Source organism: Apis laboriosa, unplaced genomic scaffold (assembly GCF_014066325.1).
Source record: "Apis laboriosa isolate Shangri-la unplaced genomic scaffold, ASM1406632v1 scaffold64_cov150, whole genome shotgun sequence".
Classification (NCBI taxonomy): domain Eukaryota; kingdom Metazoa; phylum Arthropoda; class Insecta; order Hymenoptera; family Apidae; genus Apis; species Apis laboriosa.
In genome coordinates, this window is record NW_025224011.1 from 1,320,395 (window position 1) to 1,338,734 (window position 18,340).

Here is an 18,340-nt window from a genome sequence, read left to right on the forward strand (position 1 = left end):
GAAGACAGAAAGAGGGAGGGAAGGAAGATGTACAGTAGACGATAAATTATCTTCAACTTTTACGTAACAAATAAGAAATCCAAAATTAAATATCTCTGACCGTTATGAATATCCACCACTATTATTAAATATTCAGAAAAGAAGAACTTTCCATCCGATATATCTCCATCCTTTTTCAATTTCGAAAAATATTTGAAAATAACGATGAAGTTTAATCAATTGCAGGAATAAATTTCACTTTTTTTACGAATGTAAATATTATTATTATTATTATTATTATTATTATTATTATTATTATTATCATCATCCCCGAGAAATAAATCGAGAAAAATGTGTCAAGTTAATTCTTTCTAGTATTTCCATGCAAATTCTGACAGATTGAACTGGGAAAAAATTTCCATGTATATCGACAACGAAAATCGATCCCATCGCTATCTGCAATCCGGTTACGCAAGAACCCGCCACGTGTCCCGTTTGAATCGCGATCTCTTATGGTCGACGCGTCTGAACAGGAAGGAAGACTTCGCGAACAAGTAACTATTCGATTGATATAAATAAATCGTTCCTCGTTACACAGGACCCATGGCGACATACAAATTATTTACAATGAAAGGTCGATTATGATTTGTGTGTGTATGTGTATGAATACGTATGACGAATAAATGAAAGCTATATATATATATAAAATGCTCGTGAAATATGAATACTTGATGGAAGAAATATAATAAATAAGATATTCTAAATAAATCTTCTTATTGCATCGTGTAAATAACAATAATTGTAAAGAAAATTATGTGTTATTTTTATTCTTCTGAATTTTGACAAAGAAAAAAAAAAGTATTAACTCTGCTACGAATTCTTTTATAAATCTTTATCTATACGAATTTTCACGAAAAATCGAATTTGAAGAATTATGAATAAAAAATAAAAATAGATAACTACGATTCTTTCGTATTCCCAATTCATCAATATAGATAGAAAAATATTAGATTGGACCTCAAAAGATGATCCAAAGAGCATAGCAGGATTAATTATCATTCTAGAATATTTATTAAGATTCTTACTTATATTTCTTCCGATATCTCACTAATTTGCATACACTACTCACTACGCATAAAAACAGCGGAATTTAAAATGGCACACTCGAATGTATCGAGGATCGAATGAAATAAATTAACTAATTGAAAAACTAAGCAAATGACGTTTAAACACATCTGGTGGTTCGCGATCCTCGATCATTATGCACCACTCGAGTGTGCCTCGAGTATCTCACTATACAGTACGAGGCAAAATTGAATGGTGTTAAACGGCACGGCAATGTTCTATCGCTGGTATATCCGTTTATATGCATCTGCTTATTTGTGTTCGGTTGTAAAGAGCAATTGCGCTTCCTTTTTAGGTCATTCGATTGAAAAGCAGTCTGAATGTTGTTCTTTTGAAATTTCTATATTAGTAATATGCGCTTTGTAACGAATAGCGAACGTAACGAAAATAAATTTCGAAATTACTATAATGGTTGTCTTAAAATCGTTCAATTTTGCCTCGAGAAGATTCCAATTTAATTTGGAAATCTTCTGTTTCAAATCTTTTCGTGGGAAACGAAGAATAGTATTATCCAGGCTGAAAAATTTAGATGTAAAAAAATAGATTTAAAAAAAAAATCGATTTCTATTAAAATCCGTTTTCTTATAAATCAGATACTAAATTTTTCGCATGGATTTTATCCAAAAAAAAAAAAAAAAGAAATAAAGAAAGTCAGAACCATTACTCGATTTTTATCATTTTCATGGAAATTTTTTGATTGAAAACTACTTCACGATTATTTTTCACTTTTCCCTTGGTTGCTAGCTACCTCTCACCGTCGTCCTTAGTGACTAGTTCGTTCAGCACTAATTTATTAAACTTAGAAAATTCCTTAGCTCTAATACTAGTGAGATCATTGTTCGACAAGGGGGTTGAAAGTGGCCGGTAACCGTGCGAGAAAAATGAAAAAAGACAAAAAAAAAATGTATAGAGAGAATATCTCCGAAACTAAATCTAAATTTCACATTTATGTCTTGTTAAAAAAAAAGAAGAAAAAAAATAATAATAAAATAAAACGAAAAATCGAGCAAAAAAGGTACATATATATATATATATATATATACATATATATATATACATACGTTTAACGTATTAGATTAGACGTTACAACACTGGATTTAAGTCTTTCTCAGAAGATCGCGCGCGATTATTGGCCCGGGATCTTTTCAAACATGTACAGCTTCTCCATTTTTTTTTTTTTTTCTTATTCAGCTACGAATTCGTGCAATTTATTCCAAAATCCTCCGTGTCACTCAAGAAGAGATGTCGTTCTCGAAACGATGCGACGATCCACGTACGAGAAATCCACGATTTTTTCTTTTCTTTTTTTTTCTTTTTTTCCTTCTTTTATCATATTCATTCTTTCTTTAGATTTGGACTTAAAATATTTGATTTATGGAAAAATTTGTCGAAATTTAATTTATATACAGATAAGAGCAATAAATTTCCCAAAAATTCCCGACATTTCACGCCGTGGATTCGAAGGGAGGACGATCGAACGACTTATTATTCTCGTCTCTTAAAAATCTCTTTTCCTTTGACTCGAGAAAATACCACGACCAAATTTATCACTGTTTTATGGGACTAGACATCTTCTTATTGATTTTCACGCTCTCCTTTTCCGAGTTACGTCAGTTTCTCATTTTTTCTTCTTGCATTTCTTCTTTTTTCGTCCATCGGATTTTTTCTTTACGTCTTTTTCTTTCGTTTCTTTCTTTTCGTTCTTTTTTATTTCTTTTTTTTCTTTTTTTTTTCTTTTTAATCTACTCTCTTTGTTCGTTACAATTTTGTCGTTGACTTTTAAACTCGTGGTCACTTCGATTATTCCTGATAAGTATGCACGAATGAAGGAGGGAAGAGGTAAGAACGGAGAGTTCGATGCCGAGACGCGGCAAAATGGCGCCGCTTAGGATATTATTCTTTTCCTCTCCCTCGTTTTTCATTATTTTTTTCTCCATACGTTTTGAAGAAATTATTCGCTTTTGTTCGATGACACCGGCAATTTTAATGTTTCGTGCCTTGATGTTTTCACGCCTGGTGTCTTGTCTAACATCTGGAACGTGAGAAAAGAGAATTTTTATCTATCTGCTGTTAATTTTTCTCATTCTGTTTCTATAAGAAAGAATTATTTTCTCTTTGTCGTTCGATACTTGTTTCGAAAATTCTTTTTCTTTCAGTGTGATCAAACATTTATAAAATATACACAATTTGTTTAGTTCGATAAGGGAACGAATCATCAATGAAATTTAAGAAAGAGAAATAAACATTTTTTCAATCAAGAATACTTGGAAAGTATCGCGTGATATTCATACAGCGTATCGTCAATATTATATATTTATTCCATTTGCGAAATAATAATTTAGAAAAAAAGAAAAAAAAAAAGAAAAAAAGTTCCAAGATAATGAAATCGCGAAACGAGCTCGAGAATGAATGCAACCGCAGATTGCACTTACAATTAGCTATGCAAGCGCAATTAAAAATGCCTGATCTGATCCCTTATCGTCTTTGTTTACTTATTATTGGATCTCGTTTAATTTCTCTAATAGTTCGACGAAGATAATTCACCGACACTATGGAAACGTTTATTATAAAACTGTTGACTTATTATAAAACTGCTGATTCCACCGGACCATATTTATCTCGGAAAAAAATATATTTATGTTATGTAGATTAATTAAAAAAATTTCCGATAAAACAAATTTTAATCATGGTAGATTAAACTAACATCATAATTTCAATGAAGATACCATATGGTAAAATCATGAATATGTTTATAATATTTAAATATTAAAATTTTATTCCTATCGAAATATAATTTAATAATATTTTCAAATAATTCAATTGATCGCTTTAATTAACTCTTCTCTTTCTCTGAAAAATTTTTCATATTCCTATTCTATAAAACAACAAAATATTTCAAATGCCAATATTTTTTTTCTTTTTAACTTATAAATATTAAGCTTCAATATTTTTATATCTAATAAATCTCTTTATTCTAAAGTATCAAAATTCAATTCATTTTTATCTTCAATCATTTTTCGTATGATGTCGTATAAAAATTAAACATAGATAGAACTCTTAACATTTAGAGATCTGTGCCTAATGCTATTTAAATCCACGTGTTTAGGAGCTTTGTTAGAGTTCAGGTCACGATGACTATCTTAGGTCAGCAGCTGTTTCTAATAGTCGATAAGGTGACTTGGATATCTCGTAGAAATGAATTCTTCGATCTCAACATATTTCTGCATCTCGAAAGATACATTTGTTCGTGAAAAATATAAATGTTTTTTTATATATGTATGTATATATACTAATAATAATAGATTACTATTTATAAATGAACTTTTATTATTTGAATGAAAAATCATAGGTATTTGTGCATCGACTGGTTCACATGTATAAATGATGTTCAATTTCTATTTATTATTTATTATTTTTTTTTATTTTCATTCCACAATAAATATTTGTAAAATATATATATCATAGATTAAAAATTTAAATAATATAATTAAGATATATATATATATAATAAAAATTTAAACAATTATACTTAAATGATTCCATAAGAATCTCACGAAGAATCACAGTTAGGCATTACAACAAAAAAGAATTCCATCAAAAAGTGTCTTACAAAGAATCATAATGATTACAAACTAAGGAATTCCATCAAACAATCTTACAAACAATCACAAGATAAAGTATCTCGTAAGAAACCTCAGAAAGAATCACAGCTTATTACAACTAAAAGATCCACACAATCCCATAAAATATCACAAAAATCGATTTATAAAAATCCTAAGCTATTCCTAAGTAACGAAAAAAAGAAAAAAAAAAAAAAAAAAAGAAAAAAAAGAAGAAGAAGAAGAAAATATACGGATGGATTTATTGGACGGAATATATCGACCCCTCACAGGGCCTCCGCAATATCATGGCTCTCCCCACACGTCGAGAATTAAATGACTCGAAAAATTTTACGATTCGTCGAAAGAAAATCGAGAAGTTTCTTAATAACATGTCAGTAGCATATCACCAGAACTCGAGTGATCCAATAATAAGATATCACGAGGATAAAAATTTGAATAAGTGAGAGAATAAGTGAGAGGAGGAGGAGGAGGAGGAGGAGGAGGAAGAGAGAAATGATGAGGGATTAATTGGACGGTGATAGACACCTTGCCAGGACGACGACGCCTCTGTCGTCGATGCCTGCAACCGCAATGGCCGGTTCGATGCCTCCTCATCGAGTTTCTCCCATCGCAGCCGCCGGCGTCGTCGTCACGGTCCGTGTTAGCCCCCTTCTTTCGTGCCCCCTTCGATCCATGGATCCTGCACTTGATTGTACCGTGGACGTAGCCGATATCCGACCTCGATCTCTCTTCCGACGACGACGAGGCTGCCGACCTCGTAGGCAGGTACGGGTATTTTATCCAGACCGGACTCTTTCTATAAAATAAACGGAAACAAAAATGGCGAATAATGAAGATGAGGATAGGTTTGATTTTGCTATTGATTTTGAAGACGTATATGAGATACAAGCGGAAGCGATGTGTATTTTGTCTGTCTATCTCAAATGAAAGTTTTGTGCGTTGAAGGCGCATGCATAGAATTGGTATATATTGGTATATATTGATATATATATTTGAATCTTTCATTGTTGTATCGAGATACTTTTCTTTATTATTATGTTAAAGTATTATTGTTCCGTTGGATAAATTTAAAGTTGAAAGTATATCGAATTGAAAAATATATTGTATATATCATAATAATTCTAAAAGATTTCTATTTGATTTTTTTTAATATCGTCAGAATTATAAAATTGTCGATAAAAGTTATTAAATTTTTAGGAATTTAATTCAATATATGGCTTTATAACAATTTTGAAAGAAAATTATCCGCATTATTTTCTTTAAAAAGATGACAAATTAACTTATGCATTTAAATGTAGATAATAATCATCTTAATGAGAAATGAAATAGACGAGTATAATAATGTAGATAGAGTTTCTAATTATAAAATCTATAATGGTATAAAAAAAAGACTTGTTCAATGTCTGGCCGTAGGCAGACATCTTTAATAATGGAAAGGTTAATTACAAGAAAGAGTAGAGACATTATGCAAGATCATTTATTTTCTTTCCTCTTGGATACATTTATTTTACTCATTCAATGTATTAATAAAAAAGAAGATAATGAGAGAAAGAGACAGAGAAAGGAAATGGAAGAATGTAGACAGTAAAATATTTGTGAAGAGAATAATGAATGCAACAAGGTTTGTTAGGCCACTCATTAAAGCATTATTGAAGTTCGAGGAATGTTTATACGGAAAACTGCAATTATTCTTGTTCATGATGTTGATGGCAACGAGTAATTTTTAATTTTTTTTTTTCCTCTACCTTCAGTCCAGGCCATAATTACATTTTTTTTTTAAAGCATATGATTGTTAAAGCAAGAAATTATTCATCGCAAGATTATTGCGTACGTGTCTAGACAGCAAGAATATACATTCCTTCGGGACAACTGAAGAGATTCTTAATCATAATTGATGTTCCTCGTCAGATGTATGAAGAGGCACTGATGAAGTCGATTGTGCAATATAAAATGAGACATGGAAACATTATTTCAAAAGAATAAATACATTGGAAGACACATGTAGCAATCATTGGATTTAATATTAAGTCTTGCCTAAGGTATAATCATTCATTTGCAAACATGGTAGAAAAAAGAATGGTAGAAGAAAATGATAGAAGAGGAAACAATCGATTTCTAGAATATTCTACACATTTCTACAAATGACAAGAAATTACGGTTTTTATTTTAGAGTAAAAAAAAAAAAAAAAATAAACTTTTAAATAGAAACTTTTAAGCAACAGCTAAGTAGAAAATAGAAGTGGACGTAAGAGGTTAACAGCCATGTCAGATAATGAATTACATATGTTAAAAAGATACTACACGATGATATAAATATTATGTAAAAATAAAACAGTTGAAAATTGCAACATGATATAACGTATTGAGATAAACTCTTAATTACATTAATATAAATTGGTAAGTAGTTATGAAGGACGTTTTTATTCTTTCACAGAAGTTCACAGTCGATATAATTCATGCACAATAATATTTCTATTACTTTGTAAATTGTTTATAATATCAATATTATTATTTCTTTTTAGCTTAATTATGTCATTATTTTCTTGTATTAATAAATATTTTTTTCTTCTCTTAAGAATATGATTCATGCTTGACTAATTTTACTGATTTAATATACTGTTGATAATACCTACGCAAGATAATATTGAAATAATAAATAAAAGAATTAAACATTCATTAGTAATTGTTAATTGTTATTAAAAAATTAATAACAGGGATAGATAATATCACTTTCAATTTTGAGCAGAGTGAAAAATATTATTTTGAATTTTTTTCTTTAAGATCCATAAATAAATTTATACAGATATATTAAAAAATATAATTTTCATTCTTCATATTCTACACATCGTTATTAAATAATTAATGCAAAATGAATTCGAATCGTCAGAATTTAATTATTTTTAAAACGAAATAAATAAATGAAAAAGAATTTTAAGTAATTTTCTTAATTCAGAAAAATTCTTTTTTTTTCTTACAATGATATTACCTATATCAAATTTAGCGGGATGAGAAACATAACGCGATCATTTTTCAAAACAGAAGGAAAAAAACGAATGCATCATTATTAAAAATCTCTCGTGTTCAAGGAACCAGCATGTACCATTAATCAAAACGACAGTTGATATTTCATATTTGGCCACGCTTGAAAATATTTGATTCACATGTTTCTGTATATCTTTGGTAAACAAGAAGCGCGAAATCGATAATGGAGCTGAATGTTGTGCGCTTGCGCATTCGATCTTTGAGAGAAGGAGAAAAAGAATAAGGAAGAGAAGAAGAAGAAAAATATTTCAAAGAAGAAAAACAAGAAGAGATTCTTGAAAGAGATTCTTGAAAAAGAACGAGAAGAAGATTTTGAAGAATAAGAGAGAGGGAGAGAGAGAGAGAAAGAAAATAAAAGAAGATCCTGTCAGAAGAATCCATCAGACCTTTAAAAAAGGAAGAAGAAGAAGGGTCAAAGAGGATCTTGACTGAGAAAAAGAAGATACAGAGCGAGAAGATTTTGAAGTATAAGAAGATGATGAGCAAGACAACTAAGAAAGAAGATTGTGCAGAAAAAGAAAAGAAAGAAAGATGAAAAGAAGTTCTCCAAGAATAAGAACGAGTATAAGAAGAAAAAGATTTTGAAGAGTCATAAAGAACGAGATCCGCTTGTCCATCTCTGGGACGAGAAAAGAGGATTGAAAAAAAAAAAAAAATATGAAAAAACTGTAGATCGAGCTACGAAACAGATAGCGTCGGTTTGATCGTCCTAGTACTTCGGACTAACCTTCCTGGCGCCATGCCACTTCACGCAACCGTGAACTTTAGGAAAAGCGACAGAGATTATCGTGGAGCGACTGATAATGAGCTGCTCTCTCGTGCTCTTCTCTCTCCTTTTTTCTCTCCTTTTTTTTTCTCTCTTTCTCAGCGACAATTGAACCGGCCGGTTAATAACTACAGCTTCGCGAGCCACCTACTATCGACATGGTAAAGTCCAACGAGATGAATTCTATCGTGGAGAACGAAAGAATAACAACTCGTTGATTGGAAACTCAACTGTTCCCGATGGAACGCGGGTAAATAGATGATTTTGTTGTACCGATCGGAACCGAGCCAATAACTGATGGATATTAATTGCACGGTATGGGTATAGTACTGGATGCTCTGTCGATCAGTCTTGGATTGATTGAATTTATTTTTGACGAATTCTTTTGCGAAAAAACTTGACTAGGATAGTTGATGAATATGAATTGAAAGCTCTTTCTCATCTTGGATGGATCGTTTGTTTGTTTATAGATTCTGGCAAGTATTTGCCAGTGATTTGAATCAATTCTAAATATTTGAATCTTCTCAGTGTTGGCTGTTGATGGAAAGATTTTATCATTAAATTTTATCAAGATCGAAACTTCAAAGATCTAAATAAAAGCTTCGAAAATTAGGTTAAACAATCTGGATCATCATTTTAAATACATATCTGGGTTATAGTCAATATTTGTGATTATATATATAGATCAATCAGAGTTAAAAACAGATTCTCGAATATTAAAAAAAGAACACATGAAAGATTCTAAATAAAATTTAAATAAAAAAAATAATTCACGTTTGACAGAAAAATATAACGTTGAATATTAAAAGTCAATATTTTTATTAACATAGTCTCGCCGTGCAAGACGATCTCCGCGAAAACAACTTCCTTGTGTTATAAATAATTCGATAAACGAGCGCTTGCAAGAGAAATAAAAATAAGCGTGATATACGAATAAATAAGAAGGTTAAAAGAAACGATCGAGTCGTAGAAGCTATTTCGAACTTGGAATTGTTGTAACGAGGTCGGTGGGAAATTAATCTCGTACCCGATAATTGCAGCCGAAATCACTGGAAAAAACCCAAGGCGGATTGGAGGTTGTTGCGAGGGGAAAAAAAAAGACAAAAACTTTGCATAATGGAATATTCAGCAGTTGAACAGGCCAATTTAACAATTAAATCGATTAGAATTCCACGAAGTCGATGATTTCCGGCATCCTCGAGACAGAGAAGAAATTGATCGTCGAGATGAATGTTAAACACCTTCGTTTAAGATTGATCGTCAAGGCTCATCCGAGGTATTATTGGAAAGATTAACGAAGTCAGAGGTAAGCGACCATAATTGACAACTAGAAATAATGTTGACCCCCTCAATTTCACTAGAATTATTAATGAAACCGCGTCTTCTCGAGTGAGTTTTCAGTTGACCCATAAAATTCTACCCTACTACAGAAGATTAATAGATGCAGATCGCAAGTTATCATTGCTATTATGATTAATAATCTAATTTTCAATCACTCTTAATATTACAATCACTGGTAATCATTAGAAAAGAAAATCAATCGAAACACTCTTTGGAACCATTAAAAACTACACAAAAAACAATCTTACAAAATCATCGATAACCAAACTCATCATACTATCCTATTAACACAATCATTTCCTTTCAATCACTTTCACTTTCACGGATTTAAAATTTCCCAAAATTAAAAATTCCTCATCCAAAATCACCAAATTACTCCACCAACAAACCTTACGATCAAGATTCATCCCAAGAAAAAGTATCATATCCATATATATATATAAAACAAAGGAAGCAGAGAAAGCGATATAAAAATGGAAAAGAGAAGCAAATGTCGTTGCAACGTTGAAGGGTGGGGAAAAAAATATCAAAAGAAAACAGAAGAAACTAACATCCACTCACACGGCGTCCACGGAGCTGGCGTTATCCGGTTTGCAGTACTGTTCAAGCTGAGCATAGCTGCACTGATGGTAGCAACACTCCTCCGCGAGTCCGGGCCCCACAGTGTCCATAGGGTCGTCCTCGCCACTGTACGAAAACGGTTCGTTGTATCCACGACCCTTGCACGCGAGGTACAGGGCGTCGCTGAGACTTTTCGAGCACAGCCTGAGCAACGATCTCTTGTACGGTATGCCATTCACGGCGTCGAGAAGTGTGAGCAACACCAAACCGACCAGGACTATCGTCCTGGCCCTGCTCGGCCTGAACATGGCCGTTTTGAAACCACTTCGTGGCATCGTGTCGTCGATAACGATCAATTTTCGTGCGTAATACACTGAACGTTTTCGTGAACCAGACTGATACCGATTCACTATAGCAACACAGTGACACGTGTCGTTCCTTCCACTTCTCCAACTTTATATATATATATATATATATATATATATAATATATATATATGTATGTGTATATATATATATATATATATATATATATATATATATGTATATATATATATATATGCTCCGAAACTCGATTCAATATTCCTCGTGAACTTTTGATATTACCTTCCGATCTTTCAAGAACTTTCCCAAACTATTTTTATCCGTGATATTATGCTCTTCGACGTGATACGATTCGATCGAAATCATAAGTTTTTTTTTTAAATAATTCGAATGATTCGAAAAAAGGATCATCCGAGCGACGAATTGGGAACGATGCGTACCTGACACCGTGTTACGATAAACTAGGTGTTCCAGGTGGTCAGGATCGGTTTTATATACGCGCACTTTACGGTGAGATCGGGAACGTGCGGCGTTCGTCGTTAACGGTTGAACGACGGCGAGCACGGAGCGCGCGGGTTCTCGTTTCCCGAAGATGAGACCTCCGTTGGTACCGAGTTCCTCGGTGCCACTGGTACCGGCTCGCCTCGCCACGCGGTTCTTGTTCCAGATTTCACGGATTAGAGGAGTGGAACGATAAGGAGACGCACGAGAGAGGGGAAAAGCGATCAGCCACGGAGTAGGTGGCGGAGAGTTGGAGCGGGATTATACAGGGAAGGGGGAGGTCATGGCGGGCTGCTGGTGGTACACGGCCTCGTGTGTGATCCACGGTTAGATGGAGAGAAGGGGTCGATGGAGCGAGATCGTTCGATCCCTGTCACGTTTCTTCGGCAAGGAAGGAATCGAATCGTGTTTGAAACCGACCGTTCTTTTCTTATTCTTCTTCTCTTCTTGAGCTGAATTTAATTATCCCCAGAGAGAGGAGGGAATATACAACCTCGTCTCGAATGGGGAAGGGGAAGAAAGGGGGAGGGAGAAGAGAAGAAAAAAAGAGAGAGAGAGAGAGAGAGATCGTCGAACATTGTAATTTACGTCGTAATTTTTACGTGTAATGGTGGCAGTGTGTATTTCGAATTTTTTCATTTCACACGGTCACGCAGATGGTGGTGGACGGAAGTTTACGTGGACGAGAGCGAGGAATGCGTGAGTAGATGTGCGTACGCGTGCCTTTTTTTTTTCCCCTCCTCGACTCGAATCTGTAAGTGTAAAGATAATACAGGGGTTGAGATTGTTCGTAATTAATCGCGCTTTATTTCGTACCGAAACGATAAATCGTATTTTCGAGGAGATAGGCGGGAGACGTTCCGATCGACCTCCTACCCTCGTTTCTTTCCGACGATCGCACTAATTCCGATTATCCGGGTATCGAGAGATCGTTCAACGTTTCTATGAATAGAAACCTTGTATGGGGGGTGAAAACAGACCGGCAGATAACAGAGGCCGAGGTTTCCACTAGCGATTTAAAAGGTGACGTTTCCGTAAGAGATATATTACTTCGTTTTTATCGAGGACGATGTTTGATCGAGCATCGTGACGTGTAATGTGAATTTGTTAAACTTTCATCGGCATTCGTTCACTTTTTTTCTGTCTGAATTAATGGAGATTAGAAGGATGATAACTGAAAAATAGAAAATTAATATCTTTTATTATTATTATTAACGAAATATTATATATTTGGTCTTTTTATTTATAAGATTAGAGAATATGGAATCATTTCTCCCTTCGTATTTCTTTTTAAATAGAAAATTAGTTATAAATTTAAAAAAATGAAGAACATCGTGTTAAGAATCAGAGATTCGATTACGATTTACGTAAATTTTTCTATGATTCTTTGCTCGAGTGCAGTTTTTTGGAATGGAACGATAATATTTTGTTTTATACAGCAATTCCGTTCTTTTTTCTCTCTCTTTCTTTAAATCGATTGGTATAAAAGTGCAATAACGAGAACGTTGGTTATAGACGGTGTCAATTTACGGGTCGTCAGCACTCGTATCGATTTCCCTTCGCGTAAGTGTAATCGAAACGCGTCCGGGATGATTTTTCTTTTTTTTTTCTTTTTTTTTTTTTTACATTCTTAAGTTAAACGATCGATTTTAAACTCTCATCTAGTTCGAAATTATGAAAGATGAAGATGGAAGATGAATCGATCGTTTGATGAATTTTGGTCGTGGTTTCTTCTCGTCTCCTTTATTTCTGATCACTTTCCTGTTTGGTTACGCAAAACGAGGGATATTTATAAACCCGTATAACGGGTTTCGCGAACCTCGTACATCGATACTTTGTCTATGTTTATTGTATTACTGGTATTAGACACGGGATAGGCAGAACAGTACAGGCTATCAGTTTTACTATTTCCATGGCTGTGCCCTTGCTATCTTTTTTGAACGAATTCCATACCTGTTCATGAATCTCGTTTCTAAGCTGGTATAGAAATACATTATTCATCTATTTATAGAAGAAAACCGCAAGAAAAAATACGATGACTAACATTTCTTTTATTACGTTACGCTAAATATATTCACAAATATTGTAATAGCGTTTAGTATCCTTTTATGATCAGATTTATGTTTTCTCTTTTTCTCGAATTGAATTTTCGCAATTCAAAATTTAACAGTTATTTGAATCCATGATTGTAAATGAACTAAAAATAACTTATCACAATATTCCATTTAAACTTTTACAAAAATAGCAACATATATACACACACACACACACACACATATATATATATATATATATATTATATATATATTATATGTATAATATGCATATATCATGACTCATTTTACGTGAATCAAATCATGCATATCAACGTTTACAAACTCGTCAATGACGTCATTTTATTTTTTTTATCTTTCTGCCACGATAATTCTCACGTGCCATATTTTCGTTAATCGAATCGTGCATATCTACGTTTATAAATTCACTCTTTCCATTTTTATACAAGTATATAAATATATTTGCGTTTGTAATAACAATAAGTCCAATATATCATCTTTTCTCTAAACAAGGAAACGAGATAAATTTTGCCATAAATCTGATGTTTCTTTGTTTCCCTTTGTTTGTTGGTTATTTGTCGTGGTTTTTCACGTTGAAATTATCGATGTTCGACATGGTCAACTCTTCGTGATCATGTTCAATTAGTGCGATGGTCAGCAAGTTTCTCCACGTGTCGTGTTATAGTGCACTTTATCTGCGCGTGATAGCAATTTATAAAGGAATTCTTTGGATTTTCGCGATGATATCCGAGGCGCGTATGGTGTCGATTTATCGTTTCATTACGTAGATAGGTAGGAATTCGCGTATCGATTAGAGTGATGACGTGAAACGCTCTTTTTTTTTTATTGCGGGTTATTATCGTACGAAAATGATATATGATCGTGAAGAAAGAAGATTCGAATGCTTTTGCAATGGTCGTGATACATTATCGTAATTTATGGTAATATTACCTTAATGATATTGTATCATAGATAATGTTATATTATTATAACGTTCTAAAATATACTTAATAATAATAATTTTGGATATTCGAAATTAAGAATTTTCTTTTTGACTTCAGATAATTTTTTTTTCTTTATTTAGAAATTAGAAAGAGTTATGTACGTAATGATAATGTTCAAATTAACTTAATCTAACCTAATGGCCTGAAGATATTTTATATATATTTCTCTTTCTTTTAAATATCTAAAAATTTTTAATTTTAATTTTGTATTATTAAAAGAATTCGATCTAAGAAAAATTTTAAATGATGGATTATTCGAAGGGTTGTTACCTTCTTCAATGATGGAATTTTTTGATGAATATATATCTTTAGAACCGGAGCAGATAATTTCTTACACGCGAAGTTTTTTAGTTCTTTCAAAACCATCAGACAGAGACTAATTTTATCTGTGATAAGAATTTTTATTGCTACGTTAGCGTTGATTTTTTATTATTAGTATTGCCTCGTATGCTCGAAAATCACTTCGATAGCATAAATTATTTCACATTTTTTTTCTCGACTGCAAAATGCACATTACATAAATCATCCTGCGTTGAAATGCAAATTCAAGAATTTCCCATGAGTTGCAAAAATTATACATACACACAATCATGATAATTATTGCTTTAATCACAATAATTATATCTATTATTCCATTGACATTTTCTAAAAAAAAAAAATTCTAAATCACTATTCGATTGATAAATATAATTTAATTTTGCTATATATATCTCTCACAATTTTATAATCTTATGTAATTAAATTAAATTTTAAAAAAATCCAAAACAATTCGCTTAAATTACTCGAATAAACTACACAAAAATATTCTCAAAAATGTTCCACCATCTTTCAATACTACCAAATATACACTCGTCAAAAAATTCAATTCACTTTCCCAATCAAAAACCCTGTCTAAACTCCCTGAAGAATCAAAACTATCCAATAATATTCCAAAACAAATCGACGAACACAACAATACTTGTACACACAGTAATCTCTCATGTCTAGACTTGCTTCCTGGGAGCGTCGAGAACGGGGTTAAGTTCGAGCGTCTTCCAGACAGTATCGTATGCGCTGTCGATCATTCCTGTCTATCTGTTTTTCACCAGTTCTATTTTTTTTCTAGGAAACTGGACAGGGGGGTAATGGCGGGTAGACGGGCGTGCAGCTGTGGCCGAATCTAGGTCCGATTCTGGGCTGGAATCACGTGCACACTGCTGTTGACTGCACTTTGAAATCGGGGCTATGTGGCTCGCGGGGGGGGGCGATAAAGCTGTCTCTGAGGCCGTATCCGATAGAACGAGGACGAGCGTGCATTAGTGGAGGATCTGTTTGTGTATGCACGAATCACGAGGAGGAAAGTGAGCGCTTCGAAGCAGCCGTTTTATCACATGTGAGAATCGATGAGGAGTGAAGATCGAGGTGCGTATGTAATTTCGGGCTGACCAGCCACTTGGCTCTACTACTGGATAATACGAATATTCGCGTCGATTTTATTCACATTTGGATTTCTTCCAATTTTGACTTTGAACGGATATTTAGGAATAATGTTTCAACAGAATGTATATATTGGAATATTGTTTAATGTTGCGTGTGTGATATACGCATTGGGGTTTTGGAAATATGGTTTTAGTAAATATATATTTAGGGATAGATAAGTATTTGTGTATTGAATTCATTGAGAAATAATGTTTTGATGGCTTTATTTGTATTTTTTTTTTTTTTTTTTTGATTATGAGTTTTATATTTCGTTGTAAATTAATGTAAACGATTTAAGCAGTGAATATACATAGTAGATGAGATCTAGTTTGTTTGAAGTCTATTTATAATTTAGATAAATCGTGGAATATTTGAATGTTCTGAGTGTGAAGTTTAGTGACAAGGATTGATTAGTTATTATGGATAACACTAAAAGAAGTACTATTGGATAAGGATTGAAGTTCTCTAAGCAAGTTTACGATTTGATGGGAAATATTTACTTCTCTTTCATATAAAATTCTTTCCTAGTTATTCTTTCTGCGTCTCAATTCATCGGCCTTGATCCAGAGGATGTGAAAAATATCAGTGGCAAATGGGACGCAACACGATTGTAAAGAAGAATTGTAAACAAGTACAAGGTTCGCCGAATAATAAGCCAGACCCTAACAACATTAATGGTTCCTTATTATTTTTTTAAATAAATTCGTAACGAGATTAAGTTATTCCCAAAAATTTTAAATCTTCTCAAACAATCGAAATTTTTCAAAATTTTCAAATTTTTTTCCTTTCGACCAAAACAAGATCCAATATTCATCGATGAATGATATTAAAAAAATAATAACATTCAAATATGTATATAAAATTAAATAAATTTCCATTAATTTCTCCTAGTTCTCAAAAATATTAATTTGCACAAACATTCATTATCTATATATGTCAAAATCAGAAAGAAGTAAAAGATTTTTCATTTATTATTTAGAAATATCGAATATCTAAACGAGATAAAAAGTTTTCAAAGCAAAATGTCGAAAAATTAAAAATTAATTTCCAAAAGTGCAAAACACCCGCACAGCATTTCATTCTGTATCGAGTGTATACACCATAGGAAAGACTCCTCTCCCTCCTGTGTAATAAAATCGTAATGAATGCAATAAACGCGCAATCCAGCGCGAACTAACGATCTAAATTGAATATGTAGGGTAAACTTCGGATGATTGCCTCCGTTGGCTCGAACGCACGAGTGCAAACGGTCACAATCGCCATCTTGCGCTCGCTATATCGTTTCCCGATGATAAACGCCATATTGACGCTCGTGCCGCGGCACAAAAGTCACGGACCGGTCGTCATCATCGTCAACGACCTGCAAGCGTGTTCTCAACTGTCGCACATGTCGTGAGATCAATGACGTCAATCTCGACACGTGTGGGAATAATCATCGTGCGTAACTACTTGTTGTACCGTGCTGAAGGACTTTTTTTCTTCGAAACGATGAAAGATTAATATAAAATGAGAGATGTATCGTTTTCTCGTTTTTGGCAAGATGATTTTTTTCAGACAGAAACAGATTTTTGATGTTTCGAAAAGGTTTTCATTTTCATTGACAATGAATTGTTTCTTTCTTTTTAATCGATGTAATAAATTGAAAATTGATATAATAATGCTTGAACAAATTTTATTTTAATAAAAATAGTTTAGCGCGATGGTACTATTTGTTTCTTTTTTTAATGGAAAGTTAGAGATTGTTTGTGAAATAAAAATTTGATTATGTAAACGACATGAAAGTTCTTTAATAAATCATTTCTTTATCGATGCAAATTTTTATAAGTGCATAATTCTTATGTTCTTTCTAAGAATAATTATTACCATGTGATTACGGAATAATAAAATTCAATCTCGATAGAATCTATCCAATCTGTATGTATAAGTTTATATAATATGTAATTTTCAGATTTCGTGTTACAAAAAAAATAAAAAATAGCAATCGTTGAAGAAAGAAAAGTTTCAAGAATATCTTTTAATCAAACAAGAATTCACTTTCTAATACTTTCTAAAATAACATAAACACTAATAACCAATAATGTTTTTTAACATATAAAATAAATGTTTCAATAATACTTTCTAATATGAAATAAAATATCTAATAAATCCGAAAACTTAATAAAGAAACATGCGCTACCTATTTTAATCAATACTTTCTAAAATCTAGGATAATTCTTCTTCTTCTTACATTTTAGCAACGTGAAATAAAAAAAAAAATTATAAAAGAGATACAATGATGATGGATAAAAATGAAACGAATCCAAATAAACAAATAGATCATTTTTACAATAACAATTCCATCGAACGTCCAATGAGAACAGCTCACCCATGCCACTGTAATATCACTTCTTTATTTAGGAGGGCAATCACGGTGAACCAGAGCGAGCGTTTAACACGCGGCATTTACGATAGGGCAGACTCAACAGGTTAATAGTAGGGTTTACACTAATCGAATGGGACGGAACTCGAGCGGACCGAGAGCGGAATGATTGGCGAAAATAATTCAGCTTAGTGATCTAATTCG

General features: G+C 32.7%; 1 protein-coding gene and 1 long non-coding RNA gene across 3 annotated transcripts; one reads left to right on the top strand and one right to left on the bottom strand.

Annotated features, from left to right (window-relative positions):
- Positions 1-820: 820 nt before the first annotated feature.
- On the bottom strand, positions 821-10,836 carry LOC122718496 (insulin-like growth factor I). Of its 2 annotated transcripts, XM_043943581.1 has the most exons (3): positions 10,438-10,836; positions 5,253-5,523; positions 821-3,136 (listed from the first exon to the last, which is right to left on the bottom strand). In XM_043943581.1, the coding sequence occupies exons 1-3, from the start codon at positions 10,770-10,772 to the stop codon at positions 3,056-3,058; spliced, it is 687 nt and encodes a 228-aa protein (XP_043799516.1). In that variant the 5' UTR covers positions 10,773-10,836; the 3' UTR covers positions 821-3,055. The 2 variants fall into 2 exon arrangements, with proteins under 2 accessions (XP_043799516.1, XP_043799515.1); XM_043943580.1 differs by lacking the exon at positions 821-3,136 and having other exon boundaries at positions 4,678-5,523.
- A 1,052-nt stretch (positions 10,837-11,888) lies between these two features.
- LOC122718498 lies at positions 11,889-16,620 on the top strand. The gene is made up of 3 exons (XR_006347394.1): positions 11,889-11,970; positions 15,425-15,720; positions 16,306-16,620. It is a non-coding gene; the product is annotated as an uncharacterized LOC122718498 (long non-coding RNA).
- The last annotated feature ends 1,720 nt before the right edge of the window (positions 16,621-18,340 follow it).